This window comes from Aulostomus chinensis, chromosome 22 (genome assembly GCF_037954235.1).
Source record: "Aulostomus chinensis isolate RoL2024-O1b breed Wild chromosome 22, RoL_Achi_v1.0, whole genome shotgun sequence".
NCBI classification, from domain to species: Eukaryota; Metazoa; Chordata; class Actinopteri; order Syngnathiformes; family Aulostomidae; genus Aulostomus; species Aulostomus chinensis.
The window spans coordinates 6688584-6708999 of NC_141341.1; the positions used below are offsets into that span (position 1 = coordinate 6688584).

The 20416-nt window shown below is 41.8% G+C and overlaps 6 protein-coding genes across 6 annotated transcripts; 3 read left to right on the forward strand and 3 right to left on the reverse strand.

The window, feature by feature from the left end:
* The first annotated feature begins 121 nt into the window (after window positions 1–121).
* mterf3 (mitochondrial transcription termination factor 3) lies at window positions 122–3727 on the forward strand. The gene is made up of 8 exons (XM_086193073.1): window positions 122–242; window positions 1010–1350; window positions 1455–1607; window positions 1804–1993; window positions 2638–2785; window positions 2880–2951; window positions 3072–3233; window positions 3387–3727. The coding sequence occupies exons 2-8, from the start codon at window positions 1017–1019 to the stop codon at window positions 3579–3581; spliced, it is 1254 nt and encodes a 417-aa protein (XP_086049199.1). The 5' UTR covers window positions 122–242; window positions 1010–1016; the 3' UTR covers window positions 3582–3727.
* Window positions 3728–4660: 933 nt separating this feature from the next.
* Window positions 4661–7439, forward strand: uqcrb (ubiquinol-cytochrome c reductase binding protein). Its single transcript, XM_086193080.1, has 4 exons — window positions 4661–4746; window positions 5927–5995; window positions 6112–6278; window positions 7260–7439. Exons 1-4 carry the CDS (start codon window positions 4728–4730, stop codon window positions 7335–7337), a joined length of 333 nt encoding a protein of 110 aa, XP_086049206.1. The 5' UTR covers window positions 4661–4727; the 3' UTR covers window positions 7338–7439.
* On the reverse strand, window positions 7389–10459 carry lrrc14b (leucine rich repeat containing 14B). Its single transcript, XM_086193076.1, has 3 exons — window positions 10017–10459; window positions 9223–9851; window positions 7389–8907 (listed from the first exon to the last, which is right to left on the reverse strand). The coding sequence occupies exons 1-3, from the start codon at window positions 10290–10292 to the stop codon at window positions 8229–8231; spliced, it is 1584 nt and encodes a 527-aa protein (XP_086049202.1). The 5' UTR covers window positions 10293–10459; the 3' UTR covers window positions 7389–8228.
* A 1070-nt stretch (window positions 10460–11529) lies between these two features.
* Window positions 11530–15665, reverse strand: gatad1 (GATA zinc finger domain containing 1). The gene is made up of 6 exons (XM_086193078.1): window positions 15559–15665; window positions 13764–13970; window positions 12542–12664; window positions 12386–12445; window positions 12082–12265; window positions 11530–11978 (listed from the first exon to the last, which is right to left on the reverse strand). The coding sequence occupies exons 1-6, from the start codon at window positions 15607–15609 to the stop codon at window positions 11788–11790; spliced, it is 816 nt and encodes a 271-aa protein (XP_086049204.1). The 5' UTR covers window positions 15610–15665; the 3' UTR covers window positions 11530–11787.
* On the forward strand, window positions 14484–17215 carry chrac1 (chromatin accessibility complex subunit 1). Its single transcript, XM_086193079.1, has 3 exons — window positions 14484–14698; window positions 14839–14965; window positions 16123–17215. Exons 1-3 carry the CDS (start codon window positions 14540–14542, stop codon window positions 16200–16202), a joined length of 366 nt encoding a protein of 121 aa, XP_086049205.1. The 5' UTR covers window positions 14484–14539; the 3' UTR covers window positions 16203–17215.
* Window positions 17216–17372: 157 nt separating this feature from the next.
* LOC147240535 (uncharacterized) lies at window positions 17373–19624 on the reverse strand. Its single transcript, XM_086193589.1, has 3 exons — window positions 19172–19624; window positions 17938–18535; window positions 17373–17625 (listed from the first exon to the last, which is right to left on the reverse strand). The coding sequence occupies exons 1-3, from the start codon at window positions 19176–19178 to the stop codon at window positions 17484–17486; spliced, it is 747 nt and encodes a 248-aa protein (XP_086049715.1). The 5' UTR covers window positions 19179–19624; the 3' UTR covers window positions 17373–17483.
* Window positions 19625–20416: the final 792 nt, after the last annotated feature.

Genomic DNA, 20416 nt, shown 5'->3' on the forward strand with positions numbered 1-20416 from the left:
TTAAGTGAAATTCATTAAACAACTGAAAGTATAAACTTATTTTTTATTTTTTTTTACTTAATTTCAAATCACAATTCCATGTGAATATAATAAAAGTATCTGGTGTCACCCAGATGTACGTGGCATAGCTCACATGGCGACAACTTCTGTCCACCCCTTCCGCCAACACGTGAAAATTTGACATTGCTGGACTCCTAACACTACTGAGCCTGGTAGATGAGAAAATTGTTTTAATGAAAACAGTGAGTAAAACAACAGCCACTTGAAATATTGTCTTTGTCTCGTTTGAGCTTTGTATGGTTTACAGAGGCGTAGCTTTCAGCTAGCTTTTCAGCGAGCTAGAAACGCTACATTCTGCCCAAGCTAACTTAGCATCTAGTAGAACAGCTACATTCTTGCTGATTTCAAATCATTAGCTTAAATGAGCTTTGTTTTTATATTTGGTAAAACTGGTGATTAAGTTCTATTGATGTGTTTGTGGCTTATTAAAGCTGTAATTACATTGATAACAATTTTAGGCTAAATCATTTCCTAGGTTTGTAATGTGGGACAAATATTCAGCCCATGTCTCGCTTGCAATTTAGCTGCATTATCAGTGATACGATTATTTATAGGAAATAAACGTTTGACTTTGCTGCACCACCTCTACCACAGCCGTATTTATACCATCTAAATCTGTCCTTTATGTAAATGCCATATTAACAGATTTTGCATCTATATTGGATTCGCGCCTAGGTTAATTGTTCTCACCATGGTGTATAAATACTGTGCACTGAGGACTTGGGCCACGAGGGATTTATAAAAACAACTATATAAGTTCCTTGTTTGTTTCCGTAGTATGTGAGCACTTACACACTTTGCTAATAGGATTTCTTTTTAACAAATCCCATTTATATAGGAGCCTCCCACTGTGCATAACACTGGGACACTGTCTGTGCTTATTAATTGTAATGGACATAATTATACATTACATTAATTAATAAACAACTCATGTCCTTTTCTTTAACAGAACCGCCATGGCGTCTTCCTGTGCACGGCTGTGTCTGAAATGCAGAGGTTTTCTTTCCTTCAACACAGCGGCTGCTAACCAGCATTGCATTACAGTCCCAAGGGTACCAACCAGATTCCTCTGCGGATCTTCATTTATCAGTGGGAATCACACAAAATCGGAGGCAGGAAAGATACCGAGGCAGCAGACGCGTGTTTACAGCAACGCCCCTGCACAACATCTAGGAACTGAAGCCAAGGAAGACAAATCTATGGAACAGTTGTCAAGAAATAATGTTCTTGCACCAAAAAGTCATCTCCTACCAATGAAAGATGTTATGCCTGAAGCACCAGCATCATTAGGTACACTTTTTTTTTGTGATACCACAACAGTTTTAGTCAGTATTGCATTTTTTTTAAGTGTTAATTGTGTTGTTGTTTTTTTGTCTGTTCTCTTCATTAAGCAGATTTAGATGCAGCAGGTGAAATTTCTGCATTAGATGAAATCAGCGATGAAGAGGCTATCAGTATAACGGTTCCTGCTGCCATGCCTCCAGCCTCCACCACTCTCAGAGGCTATGTTGACAAGTCTGAGACCCTCACCAAACTAGTGCAGCTCGGTAAATAAACGGCGGTCATTTTGTTGCATATGAAGTATGTAGATATGCATGGAAAATAATAGTTTCGAATGTTTTTTCTCTGATTATGTGTGCATATACATGATGCCAAAGCTGATTCTGATCAAGGGTAGTAGTTTTCAGAAAGAGAGTTCACACAAATCTTTCTTGTTACTATTCAACCCATTTTGTTTTGCAGATGTGAAGCTGTGGAAACTGGAAAAAAGGCCCAATGTCGGCTCCATGCTACTCAGACTCGACTTCAACACGGATGTGGCCCCCAGGCTGCTCTTCCTCAAAGAGATCGGGGTGGAGGATTCTTTCCTGGGCTACATAATCACACACAACCCCTTTATTCTCACAGCGAATTTGGAAAACCTACAGGCTAGGTGACAGGACCCAGAAACGTATTTCTTATGTCTGCTTGAAATTATAATAACAATAATAATAATAGCAATAATAACAATGATATTTGCAACTTATGTAGTGCTTTTCAAGACACTCAAAGACGCTTTACAGGGTGAGCAGGAAAAATAAATAGAATCAGTCAAACTAAATCATGGTGTACTGATACAAGGCAGAAGTCAAACAGGTTGTGTCTCTCTTGCCTCAGTGGCAACCCTTTTACACTTTTCAGACACTGATTTCATTGCCCCATGCATGCAGTTGAAGACGCGACTGGGAAGTTTAACTTGCGCTGTGAGAAATACATAGAATGACACGAAAAGGCAAGTAAACGCAATGCTGTAGTTTAACAGTTCAGTTTGACAACAGGTCTTTTCTAAAAGCACACGCTATAAAGGAAAGGTGTGTGTATTCATACTTGTGGTTTTGGGAGTGGAAGTTGTGAAGGTAAGCAATCTAAATAAGAGGATACACGCAGCGTCGTTAAAGCGATACCTCTGGAATTCCGGTGACCTCTCTGTTCTGGGGCTTTACAAAGTTTGGTGATCTTGACAAAGGGGCGGTGGAAAAGTAAACACTGGTCTTTACAATGTTTTACGTGTTATTTTCTCTCTCGCTGCTCATGAAGGGTGAATTATCTCAAGTCAAAGAAGTTCAGCTCTCAGCATGTTGCTTCAATGGTGTCCAGAGCTCCCTATCTGCTTAACTTCAGTGTGAAGAGGCTGGACAACCGACTGGGCTTCTTTCAGCAGCAGCTCAGCCTCAGCGCCTCTAACGTGAGCATCTTTGACTGACTCGTCTGTGGGGTGGAGAAGCTTAGAAATATCAATGCAATGCATTGTTACAGTGTAGTGCTGTTTTTCTTTGCAGACCCGAGACATCGTTCAGCGCCTACCCAGATTAATATGTGGCAGTTTGGAGATTGTGAAAGAAAATCTAAAGGTGATGAAGAGGAAAAAAACCACAAAAATATTAGCAAATTCTGTTTGTGAAGCCTTGTGATATGGATTTACATGCATAATTTTTTGTGTATTTCTGTATATATAAACATGTCTCTCTTAGGTGTGCGAAATTGAGCTGGGCTTTAAGAAAAATGAGATCCAGCACATAGTCATTGCTGTCCCGAAAGTGCTGACTGCCAACAAGAAGAAGCTAATACAAATATTTGACTTCCTCCACAACACCATGAAGATACCTCACCACCTCATCATCAAGTTCCCACAGGTATTTTGATCGATTGTTAATTGATTTAGTAAACCAGTTTCCTTTAAAATGCATTTGTCGTCCCAAACAAAGAACCCTCAAATGAAATAAGATTTGACAGGCTCAATTAGAACTCATCACTGATATGTTCATGTCCATGATGTCCTCCTGTAGGTCTTCAATTCCAAATACTTGCGTATCCGAGAGCGCCACCTGTTCCTTCAGTACCTTGGGAAGGCTCAGTATGACCCCTCTCAACCCAACTACATCTCCCTGGACCGCTTGGTTTCATTGCCAGATGAGACTTTTTGCACTGAGTTGGCCTCGGCCACACTGGAGGACTTTTGTTTGTTCCTAAAGACTCTTTGATTCTTCAAAAGGAACATTTTTTTGAAAAATAACGGGAACCAGGGGGTGAGAACACAGACCTGAAATTTAAGGGAGTTTGAAATTTAAAAAAAAAGAATGCTTTATAAATATGCTGTTTAATAAATGTACTCAGTGAAAACAAATTATGAAGAATGGACTTTGATTTTCATTGTGAAAAGATGTTCGTTTCACTTTGACTCAGATACGAAGGTGCCTTTTCTTTGGTTTGACATCGAGTCCCTTTTCCACACATATATTGGCTTAGCTTCTGCCAACATATTATGGGAGTTATTTTATGTGTTTGCATTAATTCTTCACTAACATCTGTGAATAAAGAACACATTTTTCTGCATTAGCCTGAAAATGAGCTCAGTACTCTTGGTGGCAGTGTCGCACAGACATGCTTGCAAATGAATAGAATAATTTATAAATCCCAGAGGGAAATTTTGTCACAACAGTTCGCTCACATAAAACACACAGTAAATATGAATTTTAAGAATAAATTAAAGATAAAATACAACATGGTAAAAAGATGAAAATATTGAATACAGGATATGGCTCAAGTAAACATATCTACACACGTGGTGCTGTCCATTTAATAATCAGAGCAACCTGCTGACCTGACCCTTCTTCATCTGTCCTCTACTTCAGCTCTCTTGAGGCCCAAGGCCCTCATTATCTCTGACGAAGGTCCCTCTAACTCTCACCCATGACTGGAAATGAGTACAAATAAGGCAGTAATGAATGAAGATTTCAAAAAAATAAAGTTGATCGCTAAAAGAGCTCTTTATTTTATACCTTTTATACACTGACGAGAGTCTTATTGGTACTTCATTACAGGAAGGATTAGTGGCTACTTCAATGATAATGGTTTCGTAATACAGACCATTTTAACTTAAATATATATCATTGTACATTAGGCTACCTTAAGTACTTTTATATCCTTCTTTGTGACCTACTGTTGTGAACTTCTCCTGACATGTTAAGAAATTAAAAAAAAAAAAATGCTGTTATTTTTCGTGCTTTCACAACAAACTGCGCAATAACGCTGATCTGTTCGTGAACGTTCTGCTGAAATGCGCGACTGCGCTTGCCCTGAAAATCTTTACCCACAATCCACCGCGCCTCTGTTCTTCACTGCAAAACATGGCGTCGAGGGCAACAAGTAAGGTTACATTTATCAGATATTTTCACTTCTTAATTTTAGAAATGTTGTTCAGTATTGGTAATCGATAGTAAAATCAACACTGTAACACGTCATAGTGATCGATTTGTATGTTGCTGTGTTTGTCCTTCGCGTCTTGCGTGTGTCCTCTAGTGCTCCTCTGCTAGCCACCGCTGCTAGCTGCGTTTTACTCAGCTAGCCTTAGCTAGTGCTAATATGTCGTAGAAATGACATTATTACACCGCGGTGCGTTATTCTTCGCCCATACCGATACTTTGTTTTTTTAATATTTAGGATTGATGTATCACCTAACAGTTAATTCTTTCACCATTAACACAAAAGGTTAATTGTATTTAATCAAGTCTGAGCCACGTTACACTCAGTATATTTGTTTCAATTTCAGTAAACGTGTTTGTTTGTTTTTTAATTATGTTATGTTATCAGTCTCCACATTTCATACTTGTATTATTACGTATTAATTACGTACGTGTTTGGGTTAAATTATTCTGTTCTTATTCTGTATCTTTACATGTCCTCATTGTCATTTTGTTTGCACTTTACAATCGCCTGTTTGCTACTGTAATTCTGTAAACGTGGGACGAATAAAGGATTATCTTCAGTAACACTTTTCAATGGGATAAATGTATTATATCAAGGTCTTAACATAATTTATAGTGTTTGAGTTGGCTCAAGTATCACATGACTAGTTGCACTTAGTAAGTTAATATGAACTGATGCTGAAGATGACCACTCCTTTCTTACTGGATTTTTTCTGCCAGACTGAAAGGCCTCTGTCATTAACCTCTGCCTCTTTTTGAGGGAGAGAATATGAAACCAGAGTATTGATCTCTTTCCACTGGTATCAATAAATATCAATCCCAACATTGGTATCAATATTATCCACATTTGGATCCATCCACCCACCCCTTTCCTCCACGACTCACGGAATTTTAATGTTAGCTGAGGTGAGAATAGCAAGAAGGGAGGTGTTCTGAAAGATCATAACTGGTTGATCTGCTTTCGCTGTCCTTCCAATCATGCTAAAGCTTTAAACTAGTATAGTTATGTGGTAACGGATCATCTAATGGGCGTTTTAGGAACAAAGTGTTTTGAAGGAGTCGCTGAATGTGCGACCAGCCCGCCTTCTCTGATTCACTGTACTTCTCTGCCTTTCTCACAGCCAAGGGCGCCACATTTATGAAAGGTGTGCGCAAGTGGTATTACAGTCTGTGTGGCTTCAACAAGCTTGGTAAGACAGAGGAATAATTTGTTGTTTGACAAGAGAAAGTGGAAGTAAATTTGAGCCATCTCAGATTTTGATAAGCGCCTAATGTTTTGGGTGTTGTGTTTTTTTTTCTCATTTAGGTTTAATGCGAGATGATATATTAGATGAGACTGAGGACGTGAAAGAGGCTGTCAGGAGGCTCCCGGAGAAGCTGTACAATGACAGGATGTTCAGGATCAAGAGGGCCTTGGATCTGAGCCTTAAACATCAGATCCTCCCCAAAGAACAGTGGACAAAATATGAGGAGGTACACTCGGGTTTTTAGTGTTCATTCAGTGGCACGTTGGGAGCAACACTTCCACATCCGAATCTAAAACCTTGACTAGACGCTTCTACTGACAATACATTTTAATGTATTGTGCCTTTCAGCGCAGTGAAGGTAACCTGACGTCATTCAATATCTTCAACATATACGATAAGATTAAAAAAAGAAATCATGCAGTGTGCAACGTGCGTGTAGACGAGAGGAAAGATGAGCCAACCTGGAAGTGGCGCTGGCATTTGTTCCACTGAACTAAAGCAAGTAGGATTTTTTTTCCAAAAATCAGATCAGTCACGTACAGAAGATTGACACTTGCATGTTTGTTTGTTTTTTTTTTCCCAAATGATGGTCTTGAAAAAGGAACACCACGTTTACTTCCTCAGACGCAAGTGCAATCATTCGCGGTACATTTCTAACGTTATGCCGTGGACAAGTGATACCACAACTACATTTTCTTTGCGATGACAATATTTATGACAACCACTGTTTTTAAAATATATAAAAGACAACTCTTCTCCTCACAGTGAGAAGGGGAGCAATCAGAATTTATTAGTTTGTTTACCCTGGTTTGAAATAACCAGCCTGTACTTGGGTGTGTGCCAAAAGGATATAATTAGAGTAGATTAGATTTAGTTTGGCTTTCTGTTTGCGCCTGTCTGAGATCCAGCGTGGATCAAATCCACCATCAACATTTTTGCAAGTTTTTAACTAATGGAATAGCAGGATAACTTAGTTTTGTTAGCAGTAGGTTAAATCTTACATCAAATTACATAAAAAAAAAATAAATTAAGTGAGCTACCATGTTGTGCTAGAACATTGTTTCTTTGCATGTTTTTCCATCGTGTGAACTGTGAAGTCATTTGCTATTGTGAATTCACTTCTGTCTAAATTGAATGCTTTCACACTGAAAGTTTCATATGATGACCCTCATGGATCCTTACACGTTTTGTTTTTTGGCTCTTTCAGGACGTCATGTACTTGTCACCATATCTGACGGAAGTGATCAGAGAGAGAAAAGAGAAAGAAGAATGGTTTAAGAAGTAGACAAGTCTGAGTCAGACTGTTCAGTCCGATGCGTGATTGCCCCTGGTGTACGGTAACCTGTATGTTACTGCTCTGATTAAACAAATTCACATTTTAAAGAACTGTAAATGTCTTTTGTATTTAATTGATGGAAGACAACTTAAAAACTGTGATTCATTGCTTTGTGAAGAAACCATCATATAATTGGATCCATCCCTTGTAGTAAATTTGTGTTTTTTACAAATAAACTTTGTACACATTCCAAAGATTGAAATATCCTAAACCAGTGGCTCGGGTCCTAAACAGGGACGGGTCCCACTGGAGAAGTATGATTGGCCAAGAGAAAACTATGGGGTGGATTTGAATTGAGTTTGCTGTAATGGTGTTTCATAAAATTCAACATCAAGGCTTCCCTATTCAGGATTAATGATTGATCAAGGCTCTGATTCTGAAAGCAGATATTCCAGAATAGTTTGGAGAATCACAAACCTACTACTAATACAATAGTTTTATAGAGATTTCTGATAATTTACATCATTCTCACCCGCCCCAGTTTATCCCTTGGTCAGTTCATCTGTGCATGTCCCACACAGCAGTCATTTATAAACCCCTCTCCTCACTTAGACCGGATGTAGTTTACAGTATGACCAAAACTTCAGCTGGCTATGCACAAAAACAGCTGGTAGAAATGTGCCTCAGTACTTCTATTTTTACCAGTCTTTTTGTCTGTCATGTACGTTTACTACAAAAACATCAGATTTACTTAAAAGTATAGCTAGCAATGTGTCATCTACGCAAACAGTTTCACTGAGAAGAGATGAGGACACCTCGATGTCTGGAGGGTTGTCGAAGTGGGAAATCCTTGGAGTCCATGACCTAAGGTGCTTCATCCTTCCACTGGCGACAGTGAGTTCAGTTCTCTTTCTGCCTCTCTGACCGTCTGTTGTCTATTTCGGTGATGGTGCCTATGAAGCTCCCAATGACATTGTTAAAAGACTTTAACATGGACACCCCCAGCTCATTGCTGGTTTCATTAATGTCAGGATCATAGGCACCCATAAGAGGAGTGCACACCTCCACATTTGATTTCCCAGCTCCTGCCAGGATCCCCATCAGCTGAACCCTGACCTCTTGGAACATCCCCATGTTGTAGCGCAATAAGCTTGAATCATCAAGTGGGTATGTGAAATCCTCTGGGTAACACTCACGGGGAACTGGAACCTCTATGTACCTCAATTTAGGAAATGCTGCAGACAGTATTGAGAATAAATGCCGCAGGGCTGCAGAGCTCAGAGGGTTTCCAAGGAGTTTGAGCTCCGCCAGTTCCTGACAACAAGACAGAGCATTCACAAAGGCATCCATGTGTTGGTCCTCTATGCCGCATTCTTCAAGCACCAGGCTTGCCAGTGAAGCTGATGATCGGCTGAGAAGTTTGTGGAAAGCAGTGGGGAAAGAATCAAAGATGTCATGTCCGCTGATGTCCAGGCGCACAAGGGCCTCACTGTGGAGGCTGTTGGCCAGGTATGTCATGTCCACACGGTTCAGACAGCAGTTGGCCAACTCCAAGCTTAGTATGGGAGTGTTGAGTGGGCTGGGTAAAGAAAACAGGTAGAAGGGAATAAAGAGGTGGGAAACAACACACAGTGAGACTGAAGACAACCGCACCTACTAAAATACAGGGAGAGAAGGCAGATAAAACCACATGAAATAGATTACAGGCAAATGAAGTTAGATAAATAGTTTTAGCCGTTCCGTCTAAACGAACTTCCCACAATAATTTTCTTATATTTAGACTAAAATATTTCCCCAGAGTAGATTAGAGCGAGGAGCACCATTCTCCTTATTCACACAGACACACAAACAAGAACATTTGCTTTCTAAACTTTCATGCTGTGCATGTACTCACTAAAGGAGTCTTCGAAGGTGTCCGGTGAGAGTAGAGAAACCCAAAGAGAGCTCAGTCAAACTGGTCATTTGTGCCAGCAGGTTGCCTATGGTCGCTAACAGATCATCCTCATCAGCGCCCAACCTCCGAACATCCAATGCCCCTGCTGGCAGGGTCAAAGACTTTAATTTGGGGAATTCCACCTTGGAGAGCAGCACCTCCAGATGTGGGGCCTCCAGGGGAACATTGTGGACAATCTCCAGTTTCGAAATCGATTGCGGCTCTGCCAGTCGAAGAACATAAAACAGCTGCTTGAGGGCTAAAGAATCAGCCCGAAAACTAACAAAACGCAGCTTCAGTGGGCAGAAGCGGAGGAGGAGGAAGGACTGAGCCACCAGCTCATAGTTGCGGCCTGTGATGAAGCCGTTCAGCAGGACATCGATAGATGTTTCAAAAGCAGATCTTGACACATTGTTTGCTTGCATGGCTACCATGGTCTCGTAGCACATTTGCGTGAGAAGATGGGTTCTCGCCCATCGACCTAAGGTGGACTGGCAAGGGCACATCTGGTGCTCAACATCCTTTAGGGCTGTTAGGTCCACCACATGGAGGCTTTTGGCATACGTTGTTGGAGGAGACAATACATACTCCTTTAAAAAACAAGAGAATCAGAATCGGAAATACTTTATTGGTTCTTGAAGGTTGTTAAAAACATTTTAAATGATTGTATGAGCCTCTCAGAATGATTTCTGATCATTTATAAGCTAATAACAAGTAAACATGAATGTGAGAAGGCATCAAGAAAACTGAACTACCTTTAAACCAGTCAGGATCGCCCCCAAACAGAGCCGGCAGGTACAAGAGGTAAGGTCTGCCTGACAGTCGGCTGTCTTCCCCAAGAGTCTTTGAAGGTTGAGCTCAGATAGCGGCCAAGTCTTGACCAAGAGTTGCAGGAGGTCGGCTTGCTCGTGGAGGTAGCAGGCCTTGAAGAGATGTGGGTAGAGATTAAAAGACACACAGTTGAGGTTCTCCTTAGCACTTGAGCCCGTGTGAATGAAGGCCTCCGCAGCCAGGAATCGCAGTGACTTCATGGTTCTGGGGTTTATCCCTGTTTTCGAACCTACAGGTCTGTCTTTGCGAGAGCTGCTGTCAAACAGCTCGGTGCGCTTTTGTTTTGTCTCCTCCGCTCGTCGGTTGGTTCGTTGATGTCCTCTGCTGCTGTCTGTCTGGCTGTCTCATGTGGGACTGACAGGGTTCGCTGTGGTGAAAGGCATGGGGTCTCGTGGTAGGTAACAGGGTGGAGGTTATTTATAGGAACAGCTGTCTCACATCCTTGACAGGCTCAAGGTCTATTTGCAACGTTCACCAGAGAACCAAGCAGGAACACAAACTTTTTAAAACCTCCTTGTGAAAGTAAGGGCATAAACAAGGAGCACAGGAAACACCATTGAGAGAGCAGAACTAGAACTGAGAGACAGATCGAATCCTCTTTGTCGGATGGACTTATTGACAGGTTGGGGTCAAGGTCTTGCTGTTATTCAACACAATAGTTTCAAATCTTTTCTCCTCTACAAAAATCAACAAGAAACCACCAAATTATTTTTAGGCTTATAATTTTTTTTTTTATTAGTTTATTTTTTTTATTGGCAAAAGCCGAATATCTCAGGATTTGAATTAAACTGTGAATCGCCTTTGGAAGGTGCGCAGTTCAGTGACACTAAAATGAGTATTCAAATTATCAATTTAATTGGAGACTAAATGATCTGACCTGTAGTTCCAAGTTGCATCATAAAGATTCATGATGATGAATTCCAGGCTTTGCTTGATTTTAGTCTTGCGATGTTTAATTTTTGTTATGACCTGTAAGAGCAGAAGTTTACATCACTGTGTGTGTGGTGCTAAATTTTCCAGTTTCAACTTAATTATGGTAGCGTATTTACCAGTGACAGATGATCCATCTATCCTACAGTACAATCTCATTGCTTACCAGTCGTGTTTGAGTCTAACTCAATACATACATGTGTTTAAAACGTTACCTTGAGTTTCGTATTCAGTTATTGATTATTACAAGTGCCGGACTGCTTAATTCTAGTAATGTTTAATTTTTTGTAATGACTGATCAAGTCTTCGAGCACTTCCTGTTAACGCAGTGAAACATGCGTCAGCTTGTGATCCCATGAGGTGATCTGAAGATCAAACGTGTGATCCATCATGCGTTTTATTCAACCAGTGGTTCTCAGTTGTATGAAGAACGCGCTTCTCCTCTGCTCAGTGCTCATTCACTCAGCTGGGTTACGAGTATTAACCAGAGAGACAGGTTTTTTTCCGCCAAATTTTGTTTATTTTAACAGAAATTGCCATCATAGGGAATTACATACTGTTTATTACTAAATACAAAAGTATTATTTTTGCCAATATTTGAAATTGAGCTACATCCGCTTTCATTTTTATCAAATTAAAAACTGTTTTACATCTGAAATGATGACTGCTACATTACAACATGACAGTTTTAATGTTCTAACTATATCACATAAATGTACAAACATCTGTTCCAAAGCACCAGACTGAGTCCATGTCACAGCCCTGTTAACTGGCCCCGCTGACTGATTCTTTGACTGTGAGGGCTGGCGTGGGGCCTATGTGGGTCCAGATGTAGCCCTTTTCTGGTCTGATGGGAATAGTAGGGAACGGTGAGCTCCGTGACTTGAAATACTCCGAGGGGGCGTGACACACAAACTCCAGGAATTCCATCTTTCTGGGCAGATCCTCCTCCGGACCTAAAAACAAAACAAGTCATCTTCCACTTATTCAGCATCTTCGACTGCTGAATTTCATCAGTCAACCGGAATACAAAAGGCAAAATTATTTCTGGTGGTTTACCAACGATATATGTGCTGGAATCAAACTGGTCCTTTGGGCTGGCCTGGGTGGGGATAAGCCAGGTCAGTGCGGCGCTCTTTTCACAGTACTGGTCCTGAACAAAGCCTCTAATCTGAGCATAGTAAGGCTTTCCATCCTCTTCATCAGTTACCTTGATCACATCACCTGTCTGGTAGAAAACACCCTGAGGATACAAATGCAAACACAGAGGGTGAGTCCATCAAGCCGAATGTCTCCACCCGTGCTGATTAAAGCTGTTATGTATTGAGGAAAGGCTAAATTTAGCAAGAGTAAACACACTAACCTTATAAAACACTGATTCTGAAGTGATGATTGTTGCTACAGATTCTGGTGCTTTGATTGGCTGAGGACAGGAAATAAAAAACACCAGTTAGAATGCAATGACGCAGACATGAAGCGCGATGTTTTAGTCGACTGACGGCGCTGATCTGTGACTCACGTTCTTGAGTTTAAATATGTGTCTTCTTCCCTTGCCTTTCGTTGAGACCTTCTTCTCAGACGCAGGAGCTTTATACTTGGTGCTTCTGAGCCGTGCAGACCTCCTGTGGATCTCCTGCTTAGACTGAGGTCAGATATGAGACATATCAGGCCAAAAAATCCGGATTATTGAAAAGTAAGTTACTACATCACAATAAGAATAAGAATACTTTATTAATTTATGATAAGGCACAATTTAAAAACTTCAGCACACAGAGCAATAAATACTTGGTTCAGTTTTGCTGGAGATGTTAACATCAGTAGTTTGTGAAAGTTTGACTTTTTTATTTTTACTTGTTGATTGTTTTACTCTCCTTGTATATTTTATGCACATTTTGATAGTTTTAAAACATGAAATTCTGTGAGGGCTGCATGGTGGTGCAGTGGTTATCACTGTCACCTCACAGCAAGAAAGTTCTGGGTTCGAGTCCCGGCTCGGGCACACGATCTTTCTGTGTGGAGTTTGCATGTTCTCTCCGGGTACTCCGGCTTCTTCCCACCATCCAAAGACATGCAATTGGGCATGAGGCTGATTGATACTCTGAAGTGACCATAGGTCTGAGTGTGAATGGTTGTTTGTCTCTCTATGTTGTCCTGTGATGGGATGGCGACCTGTCCAGGGTGTACCCCACCTCTCGCCCGTTGACGCTGGGAAAGGCTCCAGCCCCCCCCCACAACCCTTAATGTAGGAATAAGCGGAAGACAATGGATGGAAATTCTATGGTACAATCTGCAACCCTGATATCAAACTTTTAAATGGGCCATATTTGGCCATTTTTCCAGTTTATTGTTCTAATTTTGGAGGTGTAAATCACCCTCTTGGATGGAAAAATACTGTAAAAAAGATGCAGGGGTGGAGTAATGAGGCCACTGAACACCCCTTTGAAACACAAAACTCTAGAAAACAAGCTTACATCAAAATTATCATTTTTACAACACTGTTTGTACAGCAATAGACTCATCAGACCCAAATATACATGAACAAAAACTGAAAAAGTGAGCTTTTCTTAATATGGGCCGTTCAAGACACACATAACTACAGTGTCAAATTGACAGTGTCCACAAAATCTGAAAGTAGGCTTCGCTGCATCATTAGTCAGGTTCAGCGTCAACATTGAACTGTTCATCAGATTTAGCATCATTTCCAGCTCCCGCCAGGTCTTGGGAAAGGTTCTTCTTCTCACCTGTTTGCCTCCGCCATTACTGGGCTGAGTGCTGGCGGACATGGAGGGACCCGACGCCCCGCCGCAGCCGCTGCTCTTCCCGGTGCAGCTGTTGCAGAGGATCTCTCCCTGAGTTCCCTTCTTCCACATCGACGACGAGTTCGTCTTACAGACAGCACAACAGGGTTTCAGACCCAGCGGCATCGTTGACGGGCACCGGGGGAAGCGCTGAAATCAGTGATAACAATGAAGCTGGTTGGCCCCTGCTAGCAGGTTGTCATCAGTATCCCACTGATGTAACTCCAGGCGCGGACATAAAGGTTTCTTCCCTGTGACGAATGACGTTGACACGGCTGGACAACTACAATGAATGGCATCGCCTTTAACTTAAAGCATAAAATGTTTATTTGTGTTGCCTTACAGTAGCCATTTCTAAGACGTGCCGTTTCTTCTTCTTTGCTATCAGTATTTCTCTTTGGTTTGCTAAAAGTCAACACAAGCGCCACCTGCTGGACATGCAACAGAATATACAATATACACGCATATATATATATACGTGTGTTATATAAAAAAATGACACCTGATGCTGCAAATGGATGTACTTGTATGACTTTCTGCCAAATTAAATAAAAAAATGAGCCAGCATCAGCTAAAATTGACGTCAACAAAAAATCCCCCAGCAGGAGGCAGTGGCGCACAATAACCTCTGTCTTCGACATGAACGCCACGAAAAAGAAGTACGTCACAATCCAAAACAACACTTGAACTTCCGCCTGTCTACCGCCAATGAGTCCCACATGAAAATGTCTCAAAACAACCCAGGCAAAGATGACCAAGCGTCAAGCAACAAAAAGAACATCTCTCTCCCTATTTCCAGAGTGAGGCTGATCATGAAGAGCTCCCCGGATGTCTCCAACATTAACCAAGACGCTCTTTTCCTCACCACCAAGGCGACAGTACGCTCATTAGAAGCTGATTTATTATCGCCTACATGCTGCTTGCTAACGGATTAGCACCTCGTTAGCTTCTCGGCTAGCTGTGGCGGTTAGCTTGTACGTCCTCTGACTGAAATTTCTCTGTTGTCCTCTGTTTAAAGGAGCTGTTCGTACAGCACCTGGCTCTGTCTTCATTCAACAATGGCTCAGGGAAGGGGACCAACAGTCTGTCGTACAGTGACCTGGCTAACACCGCAGAAGCCACGGAAACGTTCCACTTCCTGACAGGTGAGACCTACCGATTACCGGGTTTATCATTCTGACCGAACCCTTTAGAATGTATGCAGTTAGCACGGTTTGAATTATGAGAACACACCATGACAGACGGCAAATGAGGCTTGGAGTGTTTACGTGCTAATTAATCAGGTAATCTTGTGTGGATACTGCAGACCGTGTGAATCTTCGCAGGATTGATTTCCTGTATAGATGAGAGACTGCACCAGCAAACCTTTAATCATAAACTTTTGACATAGTTTGACGTAAAACAAACCTGCCATCATGAATAATTAAGTTAATCTGACAAAGCCTGTACTGTTTACTTTGCAGCGTTTGTAGACTTGTATTGTGCTGTACTGTTACTTTGTCTGACACTATGTTTTATAGTGATGCCTCTGTCTTGTATTGTGTTGTGGTATTTTATTTTTGTGTATTGCGGCTTTGTACCGTGATACTAGTGGAAAATTTGTTTGGATGACATTAGGCTAGAGTGGCACGGTGGTGCAGTGGTCAGCACTGTCACCTCGCAGCAAGAACGTTCCGGGTTTGAGCCCCAGCTTGGGGATGGGGTCTTTCTGTGCGGAGTCTGCATGTTTTCCCTGTACCTGCGTGGGTTCTGTCTGGTACTCCGGGTTCCTCCCACAGTCCAAACACATCAAGAGGCGACGAGGCTGATTGATACTCTAAATCAGGGGTGTCCAAACTGGTCCAGTGAGGGCCGGTGTGGCTGCAGGTTTTCATTCCAACCAAGCAAAAGCAACACCTGATCCAACAAATGAGCTGTGTGGACACAACTTAGTTGATTTAAGTAGAATCAGGTGTTGCTTTTGCTCGGGTGGAATGAAAACCTGCAGCCACACCGGCCCTTACTGGACCAGTTTGGACATTAGGCTAAATTATAGTAGCCTTTCAAGGTACTACAGATGAAAATTAGCAACTAAGCTAACTTTGGTACATTTACACTGAAGTGGAAACAGAAATATTGATTAGTGTCCACTGGTAGATACATGAATCAAAGTTGACGATAGTAAATTTTGTTTACAACAAACAATACTGAAATGCACTCAGATCCTCAAACTCCATCGAACAACACCACGCTGTCTCTCAACAAGCTACTGGGATTTTAAGTGGTGATAAACACAATGTCATGACCTGTATTTACCCAACAGATATCCTACCCAGGAAGATCCTGGCCCGAGATTACCTCAAGTCTTTGGAGCAAATGCAAGAAGAGGAAGCAGACTTCTAAACAAAGAAAAGAACACTGGATGCATCTCATGTCTTAACATCCAAATGTCCTGCTTTGTATTGGGGCCAAAGAAGAGCCACCCGGAACTTTCTCAGTGCTCTTGAACATGTCGACAGAGTTCAATTGTAGTGGTGCTGAAAGCAGGTAGTGGACGTGTAACTCAAACTAATACCACATCGACCTCAGAGTAAAACGTTTTAGAAAAGATGTAAGAAGAGACGGGTACATTTCTGAGCTTGTAACAACTCTCCATGTGAACTAGACGTAGTTGTAGATCTCTGACAGATATTTTTGTAAGTTGTTGCTGATAAATAATGCCCTTGGAAAAGTCCATTTGGAACTAGATTTTCAAGATGATATTGGAAGGTTCTGCTTTTTCTTTTCCTTTTTCTTTTTTTGCAGGATAAGGGAATAGATTTTCTTAACATTTACAGGTCCATTCAGTGTGACTGCCTCTCTGTGTGTAGAGCACAGACGCTTCAGCTCCCAAGTGAGTAGAGATGCTGTCAAATGTTGCGCCTCGTTCATGTAATGTTCTTACACTGGTAGTATTTTAGCCCTCAGTTGAACTGAATTGAGGCAGGCAGCAAGACATGGCTGCTGTTTGTAACTCCTTGCTCTCCATGCATGATGCACCTCCTGTTGCATTAAAGCTTTTTAAGACTGGGTGAAAGTTGCGGGAGGGAAACAATACATGTTGAAGGTTTAGGAGGTTAGACAGAGACATCAGGCCTTTAAGACTCAATTTAGGGCTAAAAAAACCCCCGCTTTACACCATGGAGGAGCCAATTTGTGAGCAAGACCATTCCATGAATGAGACCAAATGTCCTTGAAGTGAAAAGTACTGATCCTATTGATCCTAGGTATTGTAATGATCAAGTTGTAAATTGATAGTTATAAACACTTAAAAAAAAACTTATATTTTTCCCAAGCGTTAACTGTTAACAGCTGACCAATATTCTCAATATTCTCATGTATTTACTAATGTGTGGATTAAATTTGATATGAAAATACAGATTTATGCTGTCCTACAATTATTTCACTACGCATGCATCTTTCAACAGATATTTTTAGGGGTTTTATAGTTAAGTGAGCATTTCTTCTTCGTGGTTACAGGGGCCTTGTGATTTTTCACTTGCAGTGTAAAGCACATCCATCCACAGTCGCTGATGGCGTGAGGCTAGTTTATTTTTCTTTGCTTATTCAAGGTTACATAAAGACAAGCTACAATGATCCTGAGCATGCGTGTCTTACATAGATGTACAAATACAGTCAGACAAGTCACTGACGGATGAGTTTGCTGAGTCGAAGGTGCATGTTGAGCAGACTCGTCTCCAGAGTAGAAAACTGCCTCTCCAGGACGGCTGCCATGTGCTCTCGGACATTTATGGCATTTCTTGTGTTGGCCAACTGCTTCTTCAGGCTGCGTAGAACGACAGACAGAGAAGAATGATTAATTCTTTATTCAGATTTAAAAGTAGGTTCCGTGCATCAAAAAACTTGCTCCCACGGTATGTTTAGGGGGAAATCAATGTTTTAAACACAAATCTTTGTGCAGATAACAAACAGGCAATGCAATTCTGTGCAAGTCCTCTGTGTCCATTAGGCAGTTGAATTATCAGCCTACATACAAATGCTTCGTCTCTCAAAAGGATCAAAAAACATAACTGATCCTTTAGTGAGAAAATCGAAATCAGTCATTCTCCCAATCGGTAATAACTCATGGCTTCCTCACCCTGTGAAGGCACCCTGCTCCCTGCCGTCCTTCCTCTTCTCCTCCAGAGAGACAAACACTTTCTCCATTGTCTCCACAGTTTCTGTCACATTCTGGTGGTCTGAGTGGATCCCTTGAACCTCCTCTCTGGCTTGGTAATCATAGGACACCCCCCCCTCCTCCACCCCGCTGGAGGAGGACACAGCCTGCAGGGCAGCCCTGTTCTGCAGAACAAGCAGGCGGGACTTGGCAAACTCCTCCGGCCCGGCTATGTCCTCCCAGCAGATGTCAGAGGATGGGGGCAACCAGAAGCGCTGTGTGCAGTTGACTGGTGCTCCAGGGGTCTCCGTTCTGAAGGGGCTGTCAGCAGGGAAGCTGTGAAGCAGTTGCAGCAAAGAGGATCCAGACCCCCATTCATAGTCCTCTATGTCTGGTTCCCCAGACTGTTGTTCAGGAGGTAAACTAAAATGGGACCATGCTGGACCTGCACTCTCTGCTGGGAGGCAGAAACCCAGAAGGAGGCAGCAGGTCAGGCAGAGCCAGGCCCTGCTCACTGGCTCCTGGAACATCTCCAAACTGGCTGAAGTAGCAGGCGTGCTTAGACTTGAAGCATGGAGTACTAGATTGAAAACACACACACACACACACACACACACACACACACACAAACACAGCTGTAATGGCTGGAAAAACCATTTGTTGGCATCATGAAAGCTTATCCACTGCAAGCGACAGTATTTCCAATGTTTTCTCACACAACAGATCGACTCCCATCAAAACAATCTTTAAATCTGAACAAACACAGAAACATCTGACTCCAAACTGGGGATTTTTTTTTTAACCAGGACATCATCTTAATCCGAAACTTTATTATTAACAAAGAGACTTTTACTGGTCATTAACTGTATTACAACAGTCAAAATGCGATTGTACCTCCAAAATAAAAGTAGGCTAGATAATGTCAATCTAAGGAATAACGGATCTTGAAGGCAACATATTGGGTTATTAAAGCTATTCTGCACAGATTCTTCAAATACACATAATGAAATATGAGTGTTGTCAATCCAAAAACAAAAAGGTGGAGAATCAATCCTGGTTGTTTCTTGTATGAACAAAAGTCTTTAACGTCAGAAGCCTCACAATGATATACCACAAAATAACGCAACAACTCCACTCCACTTTTTGTGAAAAACATTACTTCCCTCTTTAATCTATAATCATGTCACTTCTGCCGTCCGTATGTTGAGATTCTTACCTCGCATAGAGACCCAGCGCCGGTGAAGCAGTGTGAGTCCTGCCGGCGCTCCTCTGGTGCCTGAAGTGGTCGGAAAAACTGACTCGTTGACTGCAGCTTGTTACATGCAGTCTGGATCCACAAGTCCAGGCCCTGCAACAGCAGGCTGGTGGTCGGACCGAGGATGACAACTACCCAACGCAAACACAAGTTCTCTCCTACACGTAGTAAGGGTTTCAGAATTTCCCCCAACCTTAAAAACCTTCATCTTAGTCAAAAATGAACGTGGGCACGCATGCTCGCTTGTTTGCGTGCGTGTGTGTTTGCGCGTGCGCGTACCTGCCCCTGGAATTTATTAGCTATTTTACAATGTTCTAAACGAGACCAGTTTTTGCTCCCACTCTGAACTAAAATGTTGGAAGAGGCACAGGCTCATTAAAACATGCATTGAACAACTCATGATCATCGTAGCTGGAAGAGTGAAAGCAGATGTTTTCCAAGCTGGGGAGCGTGTGATGAGCTCACATCTGCGTCTATTCAGGGAGTCTTTTGAATGTCCAACACATGACATCCACTCTGACATAAGCAAGGAGGAATGGGAGACATGTTTTGGCATAAACTAACAAGGGCGTTGCAACTGCAGGAAAGGAATAGACGATGGGCTCCGAACACAGACAATGATTCTCAAGCTTGATGGTAAAAAAAGAAAAAAAAAATTTGGTAACTCAATTCTGTGCACATTTGTGTGTGGTTCACTGATGACGGTGGCAGCCTGATGTTCTTTTCAAGTTGTACAACTTAAAACTATTTCCAGCCAGAGTGTATTTCAACACATCAGTAAACAACTGTATTCTGATGACGCAAAATCTCTAACTCAAACAATACAAAACCTGCACACCGTCGATGAAATATTTCTTGAGGAGGACCGGATAACCAAGAGCCACAATAGTCTTTGTCAATCAGAATCAACATATCAAAGATCAAACTGTTAGATTTAGAGCTCATGCCTCTTCCAGAGCCGATTTTTGGTCCCTGGAACTTTCACGATTGTGCCCAAATGAACCCAGAGGAACAGACTTATCAGCTGAGCTGAATCAGTCTGGAGGGTCCGACTGCAGTTAATGATTCTAACTGCTTAGTCGAAGGAGACGAGGATTCAGCTGAGACACTCCTCTTGAAATCTCTACTGTACATTTGGTTTAATGCCGGTAAGTTTTTCATATTTGTTTCGTGGAGGATCTTAGCTTGTACATCGCCATTTAAAAC